At 46.9% G+C, this 21162-nt stretch overlaps 1 protein-coding gene across 4 annotated transcripts in view; it reads left to right on the top strand.

Annotated features, from left to right (window-relative positions):
- The window catches only part of EVA1C (eva-1 homolog C), a 72225-nt gene extending 52008 nt beyond the window's left edge, over window positions 1–20217 (top strand). For 3 of the 4 annotated variants that reach the window (XM_028116134.2, XM_028116124.2, XM_088021532.1), the window contains 4 exons: window positions 3855–3998; window positions 12075–12155; window positions 13534–13623; window positions 19841–20217. In XM_028116134.2, coding sequence (XP_027971935.1) covers window positions 3855–3998; window positions 12075–12155; window positions 13534–13623; window positions 19841–20217 — 692 coding nt within the window. The remainder of the gene's footprint in view (window positions 1–3854; window positions 3999–12074; window positions 12156–13533; window positions 13624–19840) is intronic. The other variant, XM_028116133.2, reaches the window with a different exon arrangement.
- Window positions 20218–21162: the final 945 nt, after the last annotated feature.

Below are 21162 nucleotides of genomic sequence, written 5' to 3'. Positions count from 1 at the left end.
ATCACGCTCGTCACAAGACCTCCTGGGTCAAAGAGGGTTGTGGTCTTACAAGTGAGAGGGGTTTCTTTTTCCTTCCTCTGTTAGCCTTAAAGAATATGGTCAGGCACACACCCTAAGAAAATACAAGGTTTCTAGGGCACTCATACAATTCTGCTGGGAGTGTGAATTAGAAGAACTTTTCTGGATAACAGTTTGGCAGTGTGTATCAAAAGCCTTAATATTTTGAATAGCCTTTGACAAAGCAATCTACTTCCAAGAATTCCTGTGGGAACTATCACACTTGTGTGCAAATATGTAGCTCTAAGGATGTTCCACATAAAACTGCTTCTATTTATTTATTTATTTGAGAGAAAGAGAGCGTGGGGCGGGGAGGGGCAGATGGAGCAGGAGAATCTCCAGCAGACTCCCTGCTGAGCATGGGGGTCCATCCCAGGACCCTGAGATCATGACATGAGCCAAAATCAAGAGTCAGATGCCTAACTGACTGAGCCACCCAGGCGCCCCCACATGGAACTGCTTCTATGTTCAAAACCAGAAATCATCTGAATGATGATTGCATTGGGTATTGTAAATACATCCATACAATGAAAACCTATGCAATTCTTTAAAATGATGTTCATGTTAAAATTTGTGCAGATATATTAAATGAGAAAAAGCAGCATACAAAGTGATATGTATATGATACCTTTGAGAGGGAAGGACATTCACACACAGAAAAGTGGCCAGAAGGAGGTTCCTTAAAGGTTAATGGTTTTGTTGTTGTTGTTGTTGTTGTTTTTTCGGATTTACCTAGAATTTTAATTTTCCTAGTTTGGGCTTATCTGTGCTTTTCGAGTTTTCTTTTTTTTTTTTAAAGGCTTTATTTACTTATTAGAGAGAGAGAAAGAAACAGCATGAGAGGGGAGAGGGTCAGAGGAAGAAGCAGGCTCCCTGCTGAGCTGGGAGCCTGATGTGGGACTCGATCCCAGGACTGCAGGATCATGACCTGAGCCGAAGGCAGTCGCTTAACCAACTGAGCCACCCAGGCGCCCCATGTGCTTTTCAAGTTTTCAACTACAAACATGTATTTCCTTTGCAACAGAATAAACAACAGTTACATCAGACTTCTAAGAATAATTTCATAATTCAGACAGCTACTTCTTCCCAATGCAGAAATCGTACATCCCATTCTCAGATCTCTTGACTGTGAATTCTGAAGGGTTTAGAGAAAGGCTAGGTGAGCCTATAGACTCTTGGAAATGAAACTGCTGAGTCTGAGGATGTGAAATGTGTCAATTTAAAAGATGTCAGTGTATGGTCTAGAGTCGGTTTACCCTCTCACCAGCCATGCTGAAGAGTTTCCATTGATAGGTATCTTCTTCAACACTTGGGATTGTCAGTCTTCTTAAGTTTTGCTGATCTAGAAAGTGCAAAATATTACTTTCATTGTGGCCTTAATTTGTATGTCCCTGATTTATATATTATATAAACAAACTATGTTATATATATATTTTATATATATTATATATAACTTATTATAATATATATATTACATATCTGATAAACAACCCATGTCACAGAGCATTGGGAACACACCGTATCAGTTGACGGACAAGTGCTGAGAATAGCCTGTCATGTTAGCTGTTGTTGTAAGTGAACCAAACTTTGTAAGGTCTCTAAAATTCTCTCCTCTGTTCTCTGCTCTCCAAGCTCTTAATTCCTTCCAGAGTGTATTATTTTTTTAAGGATTTTATTCATTTATTTGTTTGTTTGTTTGTTTGTTTAGATAGTGGGGGTCAGGCAGAGGGGGAGAGAGAGAGCATCTCCAGCAGACTTCCCGCTGAGCAAGGAGCCCCACGCTGGACTTAATCCTACAACCCTGAGATCATGACCTGAGCCAAAAACCAAGAGTCGGACACTCAACCAACTAAGCCCTCAGGCGCCCTGCCCATTGCTTCCAAGCTGAGTTTGGTTCCCTTTCTCTCTGGGGCCTCCTGTACACTGTCTGTAAAGGACAGTAGCATCAGGCCATTTCTTTAGGTCTCAGCTGGTGACGTCGGAGAATCCTGCACTGGGTTACTTGTACTCATGAAAACATTAACCAGCCATATTGGCTCAAGAAATAGCTTCAGTAAGGAGTGAATTTCCTTCTAGAAATCAGTGCCTATTTTTCCTGGAAACCCCATTTTAAATAGTCCAGTTCCATCTGAAGTCAAGCTGTTGTCATCACTTTCATTCTATGACATTCTCTACCAACACCCAGTAGGTTAGATGAACCACTTTTTTGATTTAGAGATATTTACATCCTTTGTATTATACTTATTTTGAGGGAGAAAAAAATTGCTTGCAGAATAAAGTCTGTCTTTGGCTAAGCATTCACAGGCAAGCTCAGCCTCTCTCCAGGTTCCTTTTCCCGCTCATTCTCTATGGCTTCCCTGGCCATACCCACTATTCCAGCTCACGGTCAGCGCCCTGGACTCCCCTTAAGTGACGCTAGCCCCCTTACTTTGGTATTCGTGCTTTTCTGTCTTGCTTGCTCCTACGCAATTCATGCACTTTCTCTGTGACCAAGTCCCTCTGCCCTAGAAAGCCTGTTGTGACCATGCTAGTCCACACTGATCTCTCCCGACTCTGGCCCCAGCTCCTCTTGTCCTGGCCACACACTGCTGATGCTCATGCCCTGTTTCACGTTGTTGGACATCAGGTCCCATGTGTGGGTTTTGTCTCCAGCTCCAGCACATCCTGTGAATGCAAGGTAGACTTCTTTGACTTGTTTTTCCTTACAGCACATAGCATCTCCACACCTCAGCTCTGTACATGTGAAATTCATATTTACTAATTGTGATGGCATTGTGCCAGGTGCTGAAAAACATACCCTCATGTTTGTTAGTTCATTTCATTCATTCATTAGTTATTTACTGGTTTTCGACATTGCGCCAGGATGTGGGATTTTGATGACAAACAAGACAGAAAGAGTCCCTGTCCTCTTGGAGCTTATGTCCACACAGGGGAGATGGATTCTCAAAGTAGACAAATAGGGGTGCCTGGGTGGCTCAGTCAGTTAAGCCTCAGGCTCTTGATTTCAGGTCATGATCTCAGGGTCTTGAGATCAAGCCCCACATCCGGCTCCACACTGAGTGTGGATCCTGCTTAAGATTCTCTTTCTTCCTCAGGGCACCTGGGTGGCTCAGTCGGTTAAATGTCTGCCTTCAACTCAGGTCATGATCCCAGGGTCCCGGGATCGAGCCCCAAGTCAGGCTCTTGGCTCAGGGGGAAGCCTGGTTCTCCCTCTCCCACTCCCCCTCCCTGTGTGCACTCCCTCTCTCTCCCTCAAGTAAATAAATAAAATCTTAAAAATAAAAAAAGATTCTTTCTTCCTCTCCCTCTGTACCTCCCCCCCGCCTGCTCGTGTGTGCATGCTCTCTCTCTCTCTAAAAAAAAAAAGGCAAATAAAATATTTTAAGGTGTGGTAAGGGGCATAAAAGAAATAATCTTCATTCAGCTTTCTACATATTTTGCCTGTTCTGTGAACAAGGCCAGTTACGTAATTTGTGGGGCTTGATGCAAAATGAAAATGTAGGACCCCTTCCTCAAAAATATGTAAGAATTTCAAGATGGTGACAACAGAGCATCACAGTAAGCTCAGGGCCCTTCTAACACATGTCATGGAGCCCACTCGCGCTATAGGGGACTTAGCCCATATGATTTATATGGGAAAGCATCTTGGGTATTTTAATGAGACAGAAAATTATCTGAGAAACTATCTCCATGAGACTTGAAACCCAGCTCAGTGTATTTACTTACAGAAAATAGCTATGTAGTTAGCCAGATACGGATGCAACCTAAAATTCTTGTTGACGTTCCCTGCCTTTCAGACTGCCTGTCTTATTCGGCTTTGCAAGTATTATCCAGGAGGTGCTATGGGAAGCAGAGATGCAAAATCATGGTCAACAATCACCATTTCGGGAGCCCCTGTCTGCCAGGAGTGAAAAAATACCTCACTGTCACCTATGCATGTGGTAAGGATATAGACCCTGCCTCTTTGGGAGGTGGTGATCATGGGAACAAAAGGCATTTTTCATGCAACAAACCAAATGATGTTGCTCTTGAAACCATGTTGTTCCAGATATTCCAGAGTATATATTTTTTAATCCTTTATTCCTATCTATGATGTTCACATTGAATAAGCAATACAAGTTCTTTGGTCAAAATTTGTTTTGAAAGTACTTTTAGCGATCAGATTGGCAGCAAATGGGAAGAGTAGGAAGAGAACAAGCAAATGGGAGAAGAGTGATTTTAATCTGGGGGCTTAGGAGGCTCTGAAATTTATAGGTACATTACGCAAGCTCCCAGAAGTCTTGTTTGGCTACCGCTTCACCTTGCAGTCTTGGTTTTAGGCTCTAAATGACTCTCTATACTGCCAACAGCCATTTTATCTGCATACCCACAGCGGTGAGTCAACAGATCAAATGCTCACCAGAAAACAATTAAAAATGTTACATGACAGCAGGACTTGGTTTTCCCAGCGTCTTCAAACAAGAAAATGAAATGCCTGGTTCAGTGGGGTCCAATTTTACAGAGCTGCCCAAAAGAGAATGGGCACTAATGATTCTCAAAGGGTACGGTGGATTTCTGGTTTGTCATCCTGACACACGGATTTTGAAATGATCATAGGGGCCAGGGGAGCTAAAAGAGAACCATATCTGAAAAACCCGGTATCCGTGCTCTTGGAAACCCCTTCTCCTGCCAGATAACCCCACCTTTTTCTTCTTGTAACAGCTTTAACGAGATATAATTCACAGATTATCCAGTTCACCTCCTAAGGCATACAAATCAATGGTTTTAGAGTTTTATTTTATTCTCAGAATTTCATTTTTTTCACAGAATTGTGCAGCTAGTGCCATAGTTAACTTAAGAACATTCTCATCATCCCCCAAAGAAACTCTGCACCCTTTAGCTGTCACCCCCAACCCACCCCTACCGCCCCACCCCAACAACAAATCTACTTTCTGTCTTTATGGATTTGCCTCTTGTACATCTCATATAAATGGAATCATGCAGGATGTGGGGTGGTTTTTTCTTTTGTTTTGGGGGAGTTTGTGTGTGTGTGTGTGTGACTGGTTTTTCTTTACGTAGCGTGTTTCTAAGGTTCATCCATGCTGTAGCATGTATCAGTACTTCCTTCCTTCCTTCCTTCCTTCCTGGTCTAATAATATTCTGATGCATTCCCTAGCCTTTTATATCCTGAGCTAAAAATGTTGTCCTCTGCGGTATCAAAGCTGTAATCAGTACCATACGGTGGCTGCATGAATGCATTTCCAAACTACACATGCACTGCATGAAGTGAGGTTTGACTTCCTCTCTCAGGCGTTATTCCTGCTCCCATGCCGGAGCAGCTCCGGGGTCCCCCACACAGATCACTCTGATGTTCTAGTAGCGTCTGACCTCTCCAGCTGAGTGTTGAAGGAGTGTAGCCTGCAAATGAGGTGAATTTCCTTCTGTGCCTTCAAGAATGAGGTGACAGGTCCTCGGGCTGGGCCTCTTCTTAGCGGAGAGAAGGTGGGCTCTCAGGGCCTGGAGGTCCTGCTTCAGTTCAAGCTTCTTCTCCCTCGTCCATTCATCCAACGCACTGTGGGCATGTGCTCTGTGTCAGGGTGGTGCCCGGTGCCAAGAATTGGGTGGTTAAAAAAAGGGGGGGGGCATGGTCCTTGTCCCTGGAATTATCAGTTGAGGGTGAGAGATGGCCACTAAACAAACGAGCAGGTAAACCCACCAGGTAAATCTGGGCAGCCCATGAGAAGAGCCGAGGAGGGGGGAGGCGCAGAGCTGGTGAGGTCAAGGTGACATGAAATAGCTCCGGAGCGGCCAGGATCCGGTCTTGCAGGGTCCTCGGGGGAGGTGCCAGTGGAGGGCTTGCAGTGGGGCAGTCAGAACCCTGTGATGGCTGGACTCTTAAGAGACCAGTCTGTGGGCTGTGGGGTGGGGAATGGGTTGCAGTGGGCTGGGGGTGGGCAACCAGCTGGAACAAGAGCAAGTAAAAAATCTGTGAAGGGTTTGGAAAGTGGGAAGATGTGAGAGACACTGAGGACACCTGCCTGGTGGAAAGAGTGGGGGCCCAGAGGAGGCAGAGGGACGGGGTCAGCCTCAGATGGGCGTGAAGGATGTTTCCCTACAGCAGGACAGGAGGCTCTCAGAGTGGCTGGAGGGCTTGCTGTTCTGTCTCAGGGACTCTGTCTTCTCTGAGTATGAGAGGAGGTCATCAGCTGTGAGGACGGGGGAGGGAAGAGGGTTGGAGAAGACGAGAGAAGGTATAAAGGAAGTGCTGCGGGGGGCGGGAGGCTAGTGCCAGGGTTCTCGGGGACACTAGTCTGCCCGCTGGTCTGGTTCCTTCCAGTGCGGTCAGCTCCTTGAGAGCAGACATGAGAAGAGGGGTCCTCCAGGCTCCCTGATCAATGGCAAAGGAGGGAGAGAGTTGGGGTGCTCCCAAGCGAGTGATCACAGTGGTGGATAGAGGAATCCCAGCTGCAGACGGGAGGGGCTCCAGGAAGAAGGGAGAGTAGGAGGGTCCCTGGAGGGGTCTGGGTGAGGTTGAGAATGGCAGAGGGAGGCACTTGAGGGAGTCCAGTTGAAGCCAGAAGGCTGAGGTCAGAAAGGGGGCTTGCAAGTTGGTTTTGGTTGGGGAGTATGTGGAGTAAATGGGGCATTGACGGTGTCCTTCCATCTCCCTAGGACAGTGCTCCCTTGTCCAGCAGTGTGGCCCCCAGAACTTATTCCAAAGGGAGGGGGCGCCTGGCACTGTGAGGCAAGTTCGTGCCCATCCACCACCCCCCCCACCCCGCCCCACGTAGACGCTTTCTAATCACCTTCTAAGTGGTTGGCATTTTAAAAATATACTCTCCTCCACCCCCGGCCAGATGGCTCTTCACTGTGCAGCCTGAATCATTAGAAAATGATTTGCAATGTCTGAATATTTTATAAGTCACCGAATGAGAGTGCAGGGTTTTACATTTTTAAAAAAATTTCTCCTAACCGTTGTGGAAGTTGATACGAAGACCGAGGATGTTAATAATTAATTTCTAACTAAGAATCTGTCTTAGTTAGTGCTCTTTGGATGTGAGTGAAGGAACCAATTTGAGCTGTTTTAAGCCAAAAGGGGGTTGAAGCGGATAGGTATCAGGCCACTGAAGCCCGGACAGGGAAGCAAGACCTCAGGGTAGGTAGCTCCAAGATCATGGCAAAACTCTGTCATCTCTCTTCTCTGCTTCTCATGGCACTTCTGCTTCCTCATTCTCTCTCTCGCTCTCGATCTCTCTCTCTCTCCTTCTGCACCCAGCCTCCCTGTGAGCCTGAGCTGGGTGACATATGGCCACCCCTACAGCCTCCATGATTTTTATATCCTGTTTCTAACAATTATGGAGACTTGCAGTCTGACAATCTTAATTCCAAATTTCTAACAGGAAGATATTTAATTGGCTGGGCTGGGGTCAGGTAGCCCCGGCCAGAGACCATGTGACGTGATAATAAACATGGCTTCCTAGAAAGGGGGCCCGGCCAAACCCCAGGTCAAGATGCTCTTACATAAGAGGGTCAGGGAAGGTCCACCCCATAGATGTCTATTCCAATACCCTGTATCTAACTGCAGCGTCTGACCCAGATTTGCTGTTCCACCCAGGGGACAGGACACCCCACTCCATGGGTGTGGGGAGGGGAGAGGAGTGTTAGGGACAAGTACTGAACATCAAGCTCTGGGCCCTCATTTCTATAGACGCAGGCCACCCATCTCCAATAAGACCCAGGAGGCAAGGCAGGGATGCCTCACCCATAGGGACTCTGATTGCCCCTGTTGGTAGGGGGTAGGGAAATTACAATAAGCAGCATGATCTCTGCTCTGGAGACTTGGGGGACAAGGAGGGCTTCCTGGGGGAGGTGGCATTAGAGGCAAGTAAGACCAGGTGTGTAGGAGTCAGCCAAGTGAAGGTGGGAGGAGGGACCGGCAACTGGAGTAGCACTGGAGAGACCTGGGGTATGGGAGGTTAGGCTAGGCTTTTATCCAAGGGTGGGGAGCCCCTGACAAGTTGTCTCAGGGGACCTAATCAATTTGCATTTTAAAAAGAACACTCCTCCCTATTTTATAGAGCTTCATTTAATCCTGGCTCTCTCTTCCCCGCAGGGCTTAGACTGGGCAGAGAATTTCTGCATCTCTGTGGAGCCCTGGGGCATGATTCAGGCCGTGGGCCCTTTGTTCTTCAAACTGTAGGCAGCACGTCTGACTAAAGTCAGACCACTCAGCACAGAGCACATTGATGGGGCTGGGATGCATTCCTCCAGTATTCTTTAGTGCATTGCTAAATGAGGTCCTCTGTGTGTTCCCTCCGAGTTTAAGCATTAGCCCACTTCTTGGATATGCTGGATTTCAGACTTTCCTCCTCATAGGATAAGCCAGACCTGGAAAACTCAGCCCACTCTCCCCCCTCACATCTGCAGGGAGGACTTCTCTCTGTATCCATAGCCACTAGTACTCAAGAGTCACCGAGACAGAGGCACGGCCAGCATCCCCACCCTGATAATGCCTGAAAGGTGCAAGAAATGCGTGGACCTCAGCCTAGGGCCTGAATAGCTACTCCCAGGAGATGGGGCAGGCAGATGGGTGCCAGGATTTAGGGACAGGTGGGATGGCAGTACCAAGATTTAGGGGCAAGGGGGATAGGTTCCACGATTTGGGGGCAGTGGGGAAGGGGGGGTACCAGGATTGGGGGCAGGAGGGAAGGGGGGTACCAGGATTGGGGGCAGTGGGGAAGGGGGTTACCAGGATTGGGGGCAGGAGGGAAGGGGGGTACCAGGATTGGGGGCAGGAGGGAAGGGGTACCAGGATTGGGGGCAGTGGGGAAGGGGGGTACCAGGATTGGGGGCAGGAGGGAAGGGAGGTGCCAGGATTGGGGGCAGGAGGGAAGGGGGTACCAGGATTGGGGGCAGTGGGGAAGGGGGGTACCAGGATTGGGGGCAGGAGGGAAGGGAGGTGCCAGGATTGGGGGCAGGAGGGAAGGGGGTACCAGGATTGGGGGCAGTGGGGAAGGGGGGTACCAGGATTGGGGTACAAGAGGGATGCAGTGCCAGGATTTGGGGACAGATGGTATAGGAGATGCTAGAATCGGGGACAGGAGGAATAGGGGGTGCAGGGTTTGGGGAAAGGCAGGTTAGGGGTGTGCCAGGATTTATAGGTGCTCGTGCAGTCTGGGTTCCTAGTGAGAAAAAGGGGAAGTTAAGTAGAAATACTGTGTGTCTCTGACATGAAGAATCTTTTAGGGCCCTAAGTGAGACTTCTTTCTTAGAGTCCGCATTGACCTAAGCTTGACACAGAAGATTTATTCGGGGTTGGGGGAAGAAGTCGAGGTGGGGGCCCTGCCCAAATTTAGTGGATCATATTCTCTGGTTTTACCTAAACAGACTCACAGGGACTGTCTGAGTGGAAATCACTTTGCCACCTTTATGATCCTTGATCCAGTTCCCAAAGGCTGAGCGTCCCATGGACAGCACAGCATCATGGAAAGATCGAGGGTACGTGTGCACAAGACCACGTTGAGGTGCTACCTCTTCCTAGGCAAACGGTGCATCTCTGAGCCTCAGTTGTCCCATCTGCAGGAATGGGGACGATACACATCTTCCCAGGGGCACCATGAACACCAAGATGCACTGTTTGAACGTGAGCCCAGGGTCCGACGTATTAAGAGCTCCAGGAATAATGGCTTGCTGGTGGTTTTACAAACGTATCTAAAATGGAGAGAGGCAGGTTTGAAGGGTGGTGGTACGTAAATCACACCCCAGCGCCATCTTCATTCTTGAAACAAGGAGATGCAAGAATCCGACAGGTGCATCAACACCTGTTCTGTTCAAGTTCCTAAAAATTCTCCCACTAGAGAATTTTCATGTAGTAAATGGGCAAGTTTCCTGACAGGAGCCTGTATCACACATGGCAGTTTAAGGTCTTATAAGGGCCTGGGTATTCTGCAAAGTTCATCCAGACTGTCCTTCCTCTCTGAGCTCTTCTTCTTTCCCAAACTGTAGAGCCTCTGGCATTTACAGTGAGCCCCCTGACTCAGGCTGTATCTTGACAACAAGCCAAGAGACAGATGTCCAAGATGTGCCACTCTTGGCAGGGAGGACTTAATCCTGCCAAGGAATCAGGGGCACCTTCCCAGGGTGCAGCATGATCAAGAGGCTATTTCATCAGAAAGCATTTTGTGGCACTGTTCTGCTCCCAGAATCAGTGGTGTGCCCGCCATCAGCTAAGGGGCATTCCTCAGGGTCCCTGGACAGCACTGCCTCCTGTCATTGTCACATTACAGCCCTGGATGTGACTCACTGCCAAGGGGCATGAAGGCGCCAGGGTGTCCCGCGTGAGGAAAATGCACAATTGAGGAATGCTCTCTGGTTGTCAGTCCCAGGACATCCCTAAAAGAATTTAGTTAAGCGCTTTGAGAAAGGAAATGAGGTTTTCTTGCTGCTGAAGATGTCTTACCAGCTCTTTTTTTTTTTTTTAAAGATTTTATTTATTTATTTGACAGAGAGAGACAGAGCGAGAGAGGGAACACAAGCAGGGGGAGTGGGAGAGGGAGAAGCGGGCCTCCTGCTGAGCAGAGAGCCCAATGCGGGGCTCAATCCCAGGACCCTGGGATCATGACCTGAGCCAAAGGCAGACGCTTAACGACTGAGCCACCCAGGCGCCCCTCATCAGCTCTTTAAAAAAAAAAAAAAATCAGTGCAGTTGAACTTGCACAGTTTATGTTGGCTCACTTCTGTTTCCTGTTGCCACTTGTCTCCAGCTGAGCTAGAGAACAAACAAAAATAAGCAATATTCTGCAGCAAAAATATTTGGTTTCCTCTCCCTTCTCCTGGCTGGCTGCGGTACGCTTGGCCTTCAGAATTCTTGCTTGGCCCTCTGCATGCTACCATCCTGTCTGCTTTCCTCGGGGCACCTTGAGATAGGATGGTTTATTCTTAGGGTCACTTCGGCAGAATCTCTAATTACCTTCCAACACAGTCTGTTACACTGCTCTCCTCTCGTTTTTCTATTGCATTTAAAATGCCCTTAGAGCATCATTCTTTCATTCTTGCATGCAGTCTTAGAACTCTCTTCAGGCTCATTAAGGAAGCGAGGACTCAGAGCTGTGGGTGAAAAGCAGAGTTGGGCCAGGAGAGGAGGTCTGTGGTGGATTCTGAGTCAATTACAGTCATTTTGTTTCACTACATCTCAAGCGGTTCATGTTCAGAGTTACAGTGTTGTTGTTGTTGTTGTTGTTTTTAATTTTTTTAGAGAGAGAGAAAGAGAGCATGAGTGGTGGGAAGAGCAGAGAGGGAAAGAATCTCAAGCAGACTCTGCGCTGAGCTCAGAGCCTGATGCGGGGCTCGATCTCATGACCCCGAGATCACGACCTGAGCTGAAACCAAGAGTCAGACACTCAACCAACTGAGCCACCCAGGCGCCCCCAGAGTTAGCAGTGTTATTGAGTGTGATTTACATGCTCTAAGATTCACCCATTTTAAGCAAAAACAATTCAATGAGTTCTAGTAAATTTACAGAGCTAGCTGCACAATGATCACCGTACTCCAATTTTAAAACATGTCCATGATCCCCAAAGTTCTCTGTCATCCATGGGCAGTCAGTCCTCATTTCCACCCCTGATTCTTGGTAAGCACTATAGAACTTACTTTCTGTCTCTGTGCATTCACCTGTTCTGGATATTTCATATTAATGGAATCATGCCATGTGTGGTCTTTTGTGTCTGGCTCCTTTCACTGAGCATCATGATTTTGAGGCTCACCCATGTTACAGCAGATGCTAGGACTTTGTTTTTTGTTATTGCTAAATATTCTGTTGGGTAGATATACTATAGCTTGTTTACTTGTTCTCCAAAATTTTACCTTTCTGGGACATTTGATGGTCACATAGCCTATGTGTGTGAGTGTATCTGATAAGCAGAGTGGGTGATTTATGTACTGATTTGAAAGTGGATTTTTTTTGTATCTTCTCCACATTGCAGTGAAAAAATTATATTAAATGTACAAAGTTTTTAAAGTATTTCTTTTCTGGTTTTTAGTTCCCAAGAACATACTCACAGCGATTGATCCAGCCGTTGCTAATCTAAAACCTTCTTTGAAGCAGAAAGATGGTGAATATGGTAATTTTTATGGCTTACTACCAGCATTTCTCTTTAAGTAAAGGTAAACAGCCCCATGTGACCATAGTTGGGTGCACATTGGTTGGAATGAAAAGGGGATGTCAGGAGGTGAGCTGGAGTTACCAGCTCTGATAATGGCAGCACTATTGCGATGGATTGCAAATGGTGGCCAACATTTTGTTTTGTTTTTCAAATTATAAGTGGAATAAATCCTCCTTCCATTCCCCTCTTATTTCTTAAATGAAATGTCACTTGGAAAAAGAGATCTGCTCAGAAACAAATTTGGGGTTCCTGAATTCTATGATGAGCTTGTTGGAAAGATGACCCCACCAGGAACCTGGGTGGGCCAGACCCAGGCTGGACTTGAGGGCCTCCAAACACATGCCACCTCTGCCCTTGGACTTTCACTGGGCTGTTGTGAGTAGGAGGGGGAATGAACATTTTGGTTTTCTTATCAAATCAGACCCTTGGGGCGCCTGATGGAAACTGCAAAGTTTCTGTAGAGCATCTAAGATACTACACTTTGTGTGTGTTCAAAGTTTGTTTTGTATTACTTTTATTACATTTGTGAGGTCTTTTGCCCCTAGGTATAAAAATAAAGTATGCTTGACGTGGAAAACAGGAAAGCAGCAAGAAATAGAACTTGCCCTTAGTCTCAAAGCTCAGAGATTACTATTGTTAATGTTCTGTTTTCTGGTTCCCCCAGACCTGCTCTCTGCCAGGCTCTGCATCTCCCAGCCCCACTGCTGTTTCTAACAGGGCTCCCCACTGGACTCCATGCATATCCTGGTCCCCCAGCTGTAGAGGCCAAGAGCTCTGTGCCACCCTTCTTTGGACCTGTCTCACATCCCATGGGGTCCCCAGAGCTCTCAGGCTACCCATCAGAAGCTCCCTAAGCTCTATCACAGCAATGTAACCAGGCATCTGAAACCAGATCTGCCCTACACTTTGTTGGCATTTCCAAAAAATAGCCCCACACAATCTCCCTCCACAATCTCCCTCCCTTCTTATCTATGGTCAACAACGCAGACAACAGCTCTGTGATTAGGTAAGCCATTATTAAGCCTCCCAGAGGCACGATAAATGACATTGCCTTTTGGATGGGAAAATCCATTTGTTCCCTTCTGTAGTGGGGTGGATGAGTGGCACCTGAGGTTGGAACCAGCACATTTTAGAATTTCTAAATCCCCCTTATCACTTAATATTTTCAGAGACTATTTACTAAATGCTCTTCCTGGCTTAGTCTTCTGTAATTCAGTCAGAGGCCCATTGATTTGATTTCTATGACATTTTATTTATTATGGCAGTCCTGTGTTGGGAGCAGAAGGCATACCGTGAATAGCTGTGATTAATCAGTTTTGCATCTTTTATGAAACAGGTATAGACTTTGACCCAAGCAAACCGAGGGTTCTAAGGAAAGATGGAGTTATTGTTAGCAACTCTCTGGCAGCATTTGCTTACATTAGAGGTAGGTCAATAAATTGAAGCTTCCTAGAATGCTAACAGCTTTACTGAAGTCTCACTAACAGATGCGATATTTAATTACAACACTCAGCTGAAGAAAAGACTTTAAGTTTGCCTCAGCACCTGCAGTCTTGCTAAGATCTGGAAACACAGAGTCTTGGACTCAGGTACAGTTCCAGCCGGGCTACCCACAAGAGAACCACATGGGGAGGAGGCAAACAGATAAAGTCACACCATTCAGGAGTTGGGCTCCGTGAGTATTTTCCACTTTGAAAAGTAGGGACCCGAGGAATGCACATTCCCCAGCTCTAAAATTTGGGAAGGGCAGAGGATTATTGAATCCCACCCTTGGCTGGAAGAAAATTGAGTTAAAGGATCACCTAGTAAACAAAACGGGTCATGCCCTGTGAAGGCAGAGTCCCTTCCTGAGTCATTTGTGTTACTTCTCACAGTTGCCAAGTTGTCCCTGATAATCTTCCCCTCAAGGATCAGTCAGACTCCCTACCTGGCAGAGCCAAAACTCTCATCAGTGAGGGGATGGAGCCTGCCATCTTTCCTCACCTTCTGTCTGCTCATCTTGGCGTCCACCATATTCTGAAATGTTGACTCTGCAAGTTTTGGCAAGGCCTGCCTGACTGTTCAGGGAGGCCAAATCTCTGAGGCCTTTGGTAAAATTCATGTTAATATACTGCATTATAGCGTTACTGTTCAAGGCCTTCCCAGGCTGAGGCTCTTTCAAGTAAGCCTTTCTCAGAGGAAAATAAAAGCGGAAGGGAACAGCCAACACAGGAGATACAAAGGACAGTCTTGGGCTCCTCTACCATTCCATCGTCTTCCTGCATCCATAGTTCTCCTGAGTGTCTGTTGTGTGGTTGTTGGTTTTCTCTGAGAATCTTCTGTCTTCAGACTGCCCTCCTACTTCCACTTCTTGGTGTTCCTAATAACATTTATGAGGTCTTTCCCTCCCTTATGTAGAAAAGTAGAGTGTACTTGAAGTGGAAAACACAGGAAAGCACCAAGAAATAGAACTCTCCCCTAGTCTCAAAGTTTAAACATAACTATTGTTAATGTTCTCTTCTTCTGGTTCCCCCATACCCGCTCTCTGCCAGGCTCTGCATCTTCCAACCCCACTGCTGTTCATAACAGGGCTCCCCCCGGGCCCCGTGAATATCCTGGTCCCCCAGCAGTGGAGGCCCGAGAGCTCTGTGCCACCCTTGTCAGAGTTAAGAGATGTAAGGATTTTTATTGTCAAAAATATCCCCATATTTTCAAAGTCCCTGGAGAGCCCCCTGGAGAAAAGGCATCATGAAAATCCTTCAGGGAGTAATGATTAATCGGAAGCAATGATGACTTTGCTCACTGAGCTGTGGCCATGCTGGGCCTTGTCAGTTCCTCTCGACAACTGGGTTGGTTCCGGCTGCCATGACAAGACACTGTAGGCTGGCAGCTTCAACAGCAGAAATTCATTCTCACAGTTCTGGAGGCTGGAAGTACAAGGTACTGGCAGAATCAGTTTCTGGTGAGAATGCTCTTCTTGGCTTGTAGTCGGCTGCCTTCTCACATGAGACGTGGGGGCGGGGGGAGGGGGAGGGGAGAGAGATTGACAGAGGAAGGGAGAGAGAGAGAGAGGAAGAGAAAAAGAGGGAGGGAGGGAAAGAGAGTAAGAGAAGGAGAGAGAAAGAGAATGCTCTCTGTCATCCCTTCTTATAAAGACACGGATCCTGTTCGATCAGGGGATCCACCACCCTTAATGACCTCATTTAACCTTAATTACCTCCTTATAGGTCCTATCGCCAAATACCCTGGGGGTTAAGGCTTCAACACATGGATTTGGGGGGACACAATTCAGTCCATAGCAAAGACCCTGAGCGAGAGGACTCTGATCCCCCATTCTGCACGCAGGGAAGCTTAGGGTCAGAGGAGTTGAGTCATTTGCCTGAGGCCACAGCGTGGACATCAGCTGGGCCAAGATCAGACTCAACAGATATTAGACCTCTGCTCTGGTTTATCTGAGCAAAAGAAGGATGCTCTTCAGGATTTTGAAGGATGGATATTATCTGAGTTACTCCCTTCCATACTTGTCTATCCTTCTGCACACTCATTACTCCCAGAAATAAATACGAGAGATTTATTCATTAGCACCTATCTCTCTGCTGGACATTAAGCATCTTAAGGGCAGATGTTTGTTCTCTTATTGTCATGCCCCAGGGTCCAGGATGGGCTGGCACAGGATATATGCCCAGTTAGTACTTAACAAATGAGCAGACAATGAATCTTCATGTGGTGTCATGAGCTGTCCTGCACCTTATTAGCACCCCGTATTTGCTCTTTATAGATAGTCAATTTTAAAGAAATGTGAGGATGCTGTGGCCTTTATTTGGTTTTATTGAGGGTTGTTTAGGCACATCCATCCCGAAAAGGCACAGGGAGGAGGCCTGTCTGAAGGAGAAGCCAGCAGCAGGAGCTGAGAGTGAGCAGGGCAACTTCTGGAAAACTCCGCTCCATACTCAGTAGACTGGGTGGATCCAAAAGGACATTTCCCCAGGTCAGGCTGCAAGTGGCTTTGACACACTGGCACAGTCACATACACATGGGGACAAGTCGACTGGAAACCAAAACCAAGGGGCTTGTCCTGGGATGTTGGAATACAGAGGTTGGCGGAACGGATGTGAGGATATCCAAGGGTCCCCAATGAACTGCTTCTCTTTCGGCCCTTTAAGTCATCAATGAACCTGTCCCCAGCAGTGAGGCATCATTTTAGGCATGTTTGGACTTTACTCTTATCCTAACCGTGTAGACCTTGATCATTCTAGAATCTAGATCATGGGTTTGAAGAAGCCCCTAGAAAAATTCTGAAATTAGAGAAACAGAAAGATGTGTGTGTGTGTGTGTGTGTGTGTGTGTGTGTGTGTGTGTATTGTGTGTATTGGTTTTAGGAAGGCAATTTATTAGCTGGCATAGCCACTGGACCCCAGCAGACTGTGCCTAAGGAGCTTTATTTGGACAATTAGTGTTTCACTGACATCTGCTTGCTGTATGTGTTTACTCCACATCTGCTTGCAGGAATGCCTTTGGTGTCCTAGTATTTCTGTCACTTGCCTCTACTTCTGTCTTCAGCCTTCTGGGAGAGCTCGCTGTGGACTGCCCGGGTGCACAGGGTACTTGGGGTAACTAGGGTAGCTGGGGTCACAGGTCAGAAAGCAGAGCTTCTCTTGAGCTGTGGAGGCATCGTTGTTTTCTACGAAAGGAATTCTAGGCGACCAGACAAACCCACATTGAAATGGAAGTATAATAACACATTCCAAAGTCAGAGTTACATGATCCCCTGTCAGGGAGGACGATTGGAAATCAGCACCGCCTTGTCACATAGGTGTGGATTCCGATGTGTTCCCACGGTCTCTAATCTTTGGTTCCGTGACAGAAAGTTATTATCACGGCTGTCAGACCAGGGCCCAGTCTCCTTTGTGGTTTCACCCAACAGTAGCAGGGCCCCAGGTGGTGGAACCCTGGCCCTGGTCTCTCGGTGTCTTATTTGGACACAGTAAGCTGGAGCTGGAGCTTGGGTTGGCTCCAGACCAGAGATCTAAGGGTCAAGGGGCTTCAAAGGCCACAGGCCACCTCTGTGAGATTCCTGTGGGCCTACGACGGCTGATGAAATGAAAGTCATTCACGTAAGCCTGTTGTGACGAGCCAGCCAAGGCTGGACTGAGAACAATCGCATAGTGTGCAGATTCTGTTTTTTTTTTTTTTTAAGATTTTATTTATTTATTTGTTAGAGAGAGAGAGAGCACAAGCAGGGGGAGCAGCAGAGGGAAAGGGAGAAGCAGGCTCCCCCTGAACAGATAGCCTGATGCGAGACTCGATCCCAGGACCCTGAGATCATGACCTGAGCCGAAGGCAGATGCTTAACTGACTGAGCCACCCAGGCGCCCCATGTGCAGATTCTGTTTAATTGCATGGAGACTAATGCCTCTATCTTTCCGGAGTACATAATAGGAAAGAAGTCAGGAAAGCCTAAAGTGGTCCGATTGATTCTGGAAGACAGATGATGTGTCCTCAGTGTAAAGCGGGGGGTTGTGGAGAGAGCCTGGGCCCAAGCTCAGGGTCCCAGCCACACAGTGGCTTTGGACAAGTGACACAGCTGTCTCAGGAGGGTTCGGGCCCCTCACCTCCATCTAACTAACACCTGGTGATTCTGTGACCTCAAACTAGTCAGTTCAGATGACTAGGAAGCCTTGCTCCAATGGGCTTCGCCATGAGTTGCCATGTCCTCCATCTTTGATCACTGGATCTCGGTGGTGTAGACGTGGCCTAGAGAGCCATCACTTGGCAGGAGGCACACCTGGGCCAGGAGGCACCTAGCATCTGATACCTGAGAAGAGCTCTCCATGCAATAGAATCCAGACCCTCACCTCCCAGGAGCAGAGGGAGAGAGGAAGAAAGCTGACTAAGACTGTGGAATCCCCACCCACAGGGCACCAAGCCTCGGACTTTAGATCCACAACCCCTTCTCCCGTGCACTTAGCAGGTGTTAGTGTAATCCCTGCTCTGCACTGGGTGCTGGGGGTTTGGTGAAGAACCAGACCGTTGGGCCCCTTCCCTCGTGGAGCTTGCATTCTACAAGGTGAGAAAGGACAAAATGTGCTCAGCGGTTTAGTGACATTCAAGATGCTATGAGACCTAATGACGGGGGACCTGGCCCAACCTGGGGCTGGGAGAATAGAGGTCTAGATGAAGGAGGAAGAAAGAACATTCCAGCAGAAGGAGCAGCACGTGCAAAAGTGCCAGGGTGTGAGGCCCCCATGAGGAATGGAGAGAGGCCGGTGTGGCCGGAAAACAGAAATTGAGGGATGAATGAATGTTTGGACTTTAACTTGGGGAGGGTAGCAGGGGCTGGGTCCTAGCAAGCTTCATAGACTAGGGTCAGGTTCCAGTTCTGGCTAAGCCAAAAGAGGCCAACTGTCCTCAGGCGGTGGCTTCCCTTACTGGCTTAGCTTGAGCCTCTGTATCAGGGGTCAGCCAACTGTGGCCCTTGGGCCAGTCTTGTAAATCAACTTTTATTAGACCACAGCACACCTGTATGTCCGGGGCTGCTTTTCTGCTAAAAGGCAGAGTTGAAGAGTTGCAACACATACTGTATGGCCCACAAAGCCTAAGATACTTACTATCTGGCCCTTTACAGAGGAAGTCCGCCAACTCCTGTTTTATATTTTGAGGGAGTTTCCTGGATCATTATTTCCCAAAGAGGGAGTACTAACCCCTCAGGGGGTACATAACTAAAAAATGGAGAGAGGAATAGTCCTTTCTGTTCAGGGTTAATGTAAGGATTAAACCTATGAAAGATTTAGACCAGGGGCGCCTGGGTGGCTCAGTCAGTGAAGCGTCTGCCTTTGGCTTAGGTCATGATCCCAGGATCCCGGGATCGAGCCGCGCATCGGGCTCCTTGCTCAGCAGGGAAACTGCTTTTCCCTCTGCCTGCCCCTCCCCCTGCTTGTGCTCTCTCTCTCTCTCTTTCTGATAAATAAATAAATAAAATCTTAAAAAAAAAGATTTAGAACAGAATATGTAGTACAAATTAGCATTGTTTCTATTTATATTATCATTATCATACAATCATTTGGATGTCGGAAAAACTACCAGAACTTTTATTTATATTTATTTTTTAATCTAAAGAAATAAAGCTTTGTTAACATCTACTGTTATTAGTACTTACATTCATATGTATATACATATATTTTATATATAAGTTAATTTTTCATAATTTACTCCTAATAGCTAACAGTTTAATGAGCATTTACTATGTGTCAGTGAATGTTCCATGAGTGTTACAGGAATTAACTGTATACCAGGAAGGTGCTGTTAGCCCCATTTTAGAGGTGGGGAAACTGGAGCACAGAGGGGTTATGTAACTTGCCAAAAACCACACAGCCAAGGAGTAGCAGATCAGAGTTTGCACTCGGGGCGTCCAGCTTCTGAGTCCCCCTGCTAGGTGTCCTCTCATGTACATACCTGTATTGACTATATATGCTCAAAACCCTTTTTTTTCTTCTTTACCCAATGAGAGTACAGGATCAGTTAGGTGAGGATGGTCTCAAAGATGCTGTCCAGGACTGGCATTCTGCATTAGCTGCCAGTTTGGGCAGACAGCTGTTTCTGGGGGACTTTGGATTGGCGAAGACTGACAGCTCTTCCCGGCTCCTGACTTGTCTTTTCACCCACAGCCCACCCCGAGAGAGCCGCATTGCTGTTCGTGTCCAGTGTTTGCATCGGTCTGGCACTCACATTGTGCGCCTTGGTCATCCGAGTGTCCTGCACCAAGGACTTCAGGGAGCTGCAGCTGACGAGGGAGCACCTGGTGCCAGAAAGTGCCAAGGCTGAGGAAGACAGCGAGGATGAAGAGGGGGAGGAGGACTCCTCTGACTCCGATTTTCCAGGAGAACTGTCTGGGTTTTGTAGGACTTCGTATCCTGTCTACAGTTCCATAGAGGCCGCAGAGCTGGCAGAAAGGATTGAGCGCAGGGAGCAGATCATCCAGGAAATATGGATGAACAGTGGTTTGGACACTTCACTCCCAAGAAATATGGGCCAGTTCTACTGAGAAAGAGATGCGTCTTCGTGCGATCATACTTTCTGAAGAGGGAAGGATCCAAAATGCCCCTCCAGTTCTGTTTCACTTGTACCTTCTATGAAGGCGTATTTGTCAGGTCATCCAATACTGGTGAAGCCAGAAGCTATTAAAGGGACATTTCAAACTGTTTACAGCGCATTTCAAAATAAATTAGGAGGGAGGTCTTTGTTTTCTGTATTTATTTAAATTCATAACATAGAGTGCACATTTACCGAGTGCTTATAATGCCATGAGCTTCTCTAGCTGCTTTTCATGTATTAAGTCATTTAATCCCCACAACTGCTTCATGACATAGTGCTATGATCCCCATTTTACAGATTAAACAGGAGGTCCCCTACAACCATAAAAAAATTGAACTGATATCCAGGACGGCAAGGTTGAATCCATCCACTATGTGTTCACTGACGGTGGATTTTAATCACTAACATTACTTGTTTAGAACAGGGGTCAGCAAAGTTTTTCTTTAAGGGCAAGATAATATTTTAGGCATTGTGGTTCATGCCATGACTACTCAACTCTGCCATTGTAGCTCACAGGTAGCCATCCATAGCTAATCCATCATGAATGAATGTAGCTGTGTTTCAATAAAGCTTTATTTATAGATACTGGAATTTTGAATTTGATTTCATTTTCACATGTCACATATTGTTCTTTGTTTTTTATCAATCACTTTAAAATATAAAAACCTCTCTTAACTCACAAAAACAGGGAGCAGGCATTTGCCTGATTTTGTAAACAAAGTATGGTCCACAAGGCCTAAAATATTTACTCTCTTGCCCTTTAGAGAAAAAGTTTTCCAACTCCCGATTTAGAATTTAAAGCTGCAGAGCTTCTAGTGGTAAAAGTGATCAACTAGATCACCCAGCAATCCTTTGATCCAGTGGAGTTACCTTTCAAACCATTGCAGGGGAGAAG

Source organism: Eumetopias jubatus, unplaced genomic scaffold (genome assembly GCF_037043125.1).
Source record: "Eumetopias jubatus isolate StellerSeaLion01/CBP00866 unplaced genomic scaffold, mEumJub1_p1.0 scaffold_1, whole genome shotgun sequence".
Lineage (NCBI taxonomy): Eukaryota > Metazoa > Chordata > Mammalia > Carnivora > Otariidae > Eumetopias > Eumetopias jubatus.
The sequence above is the reverse complement of the archived record's forward strand: the minus strand, read 5'-3'. Positions and strand labels throughout refer to the sequence as shown.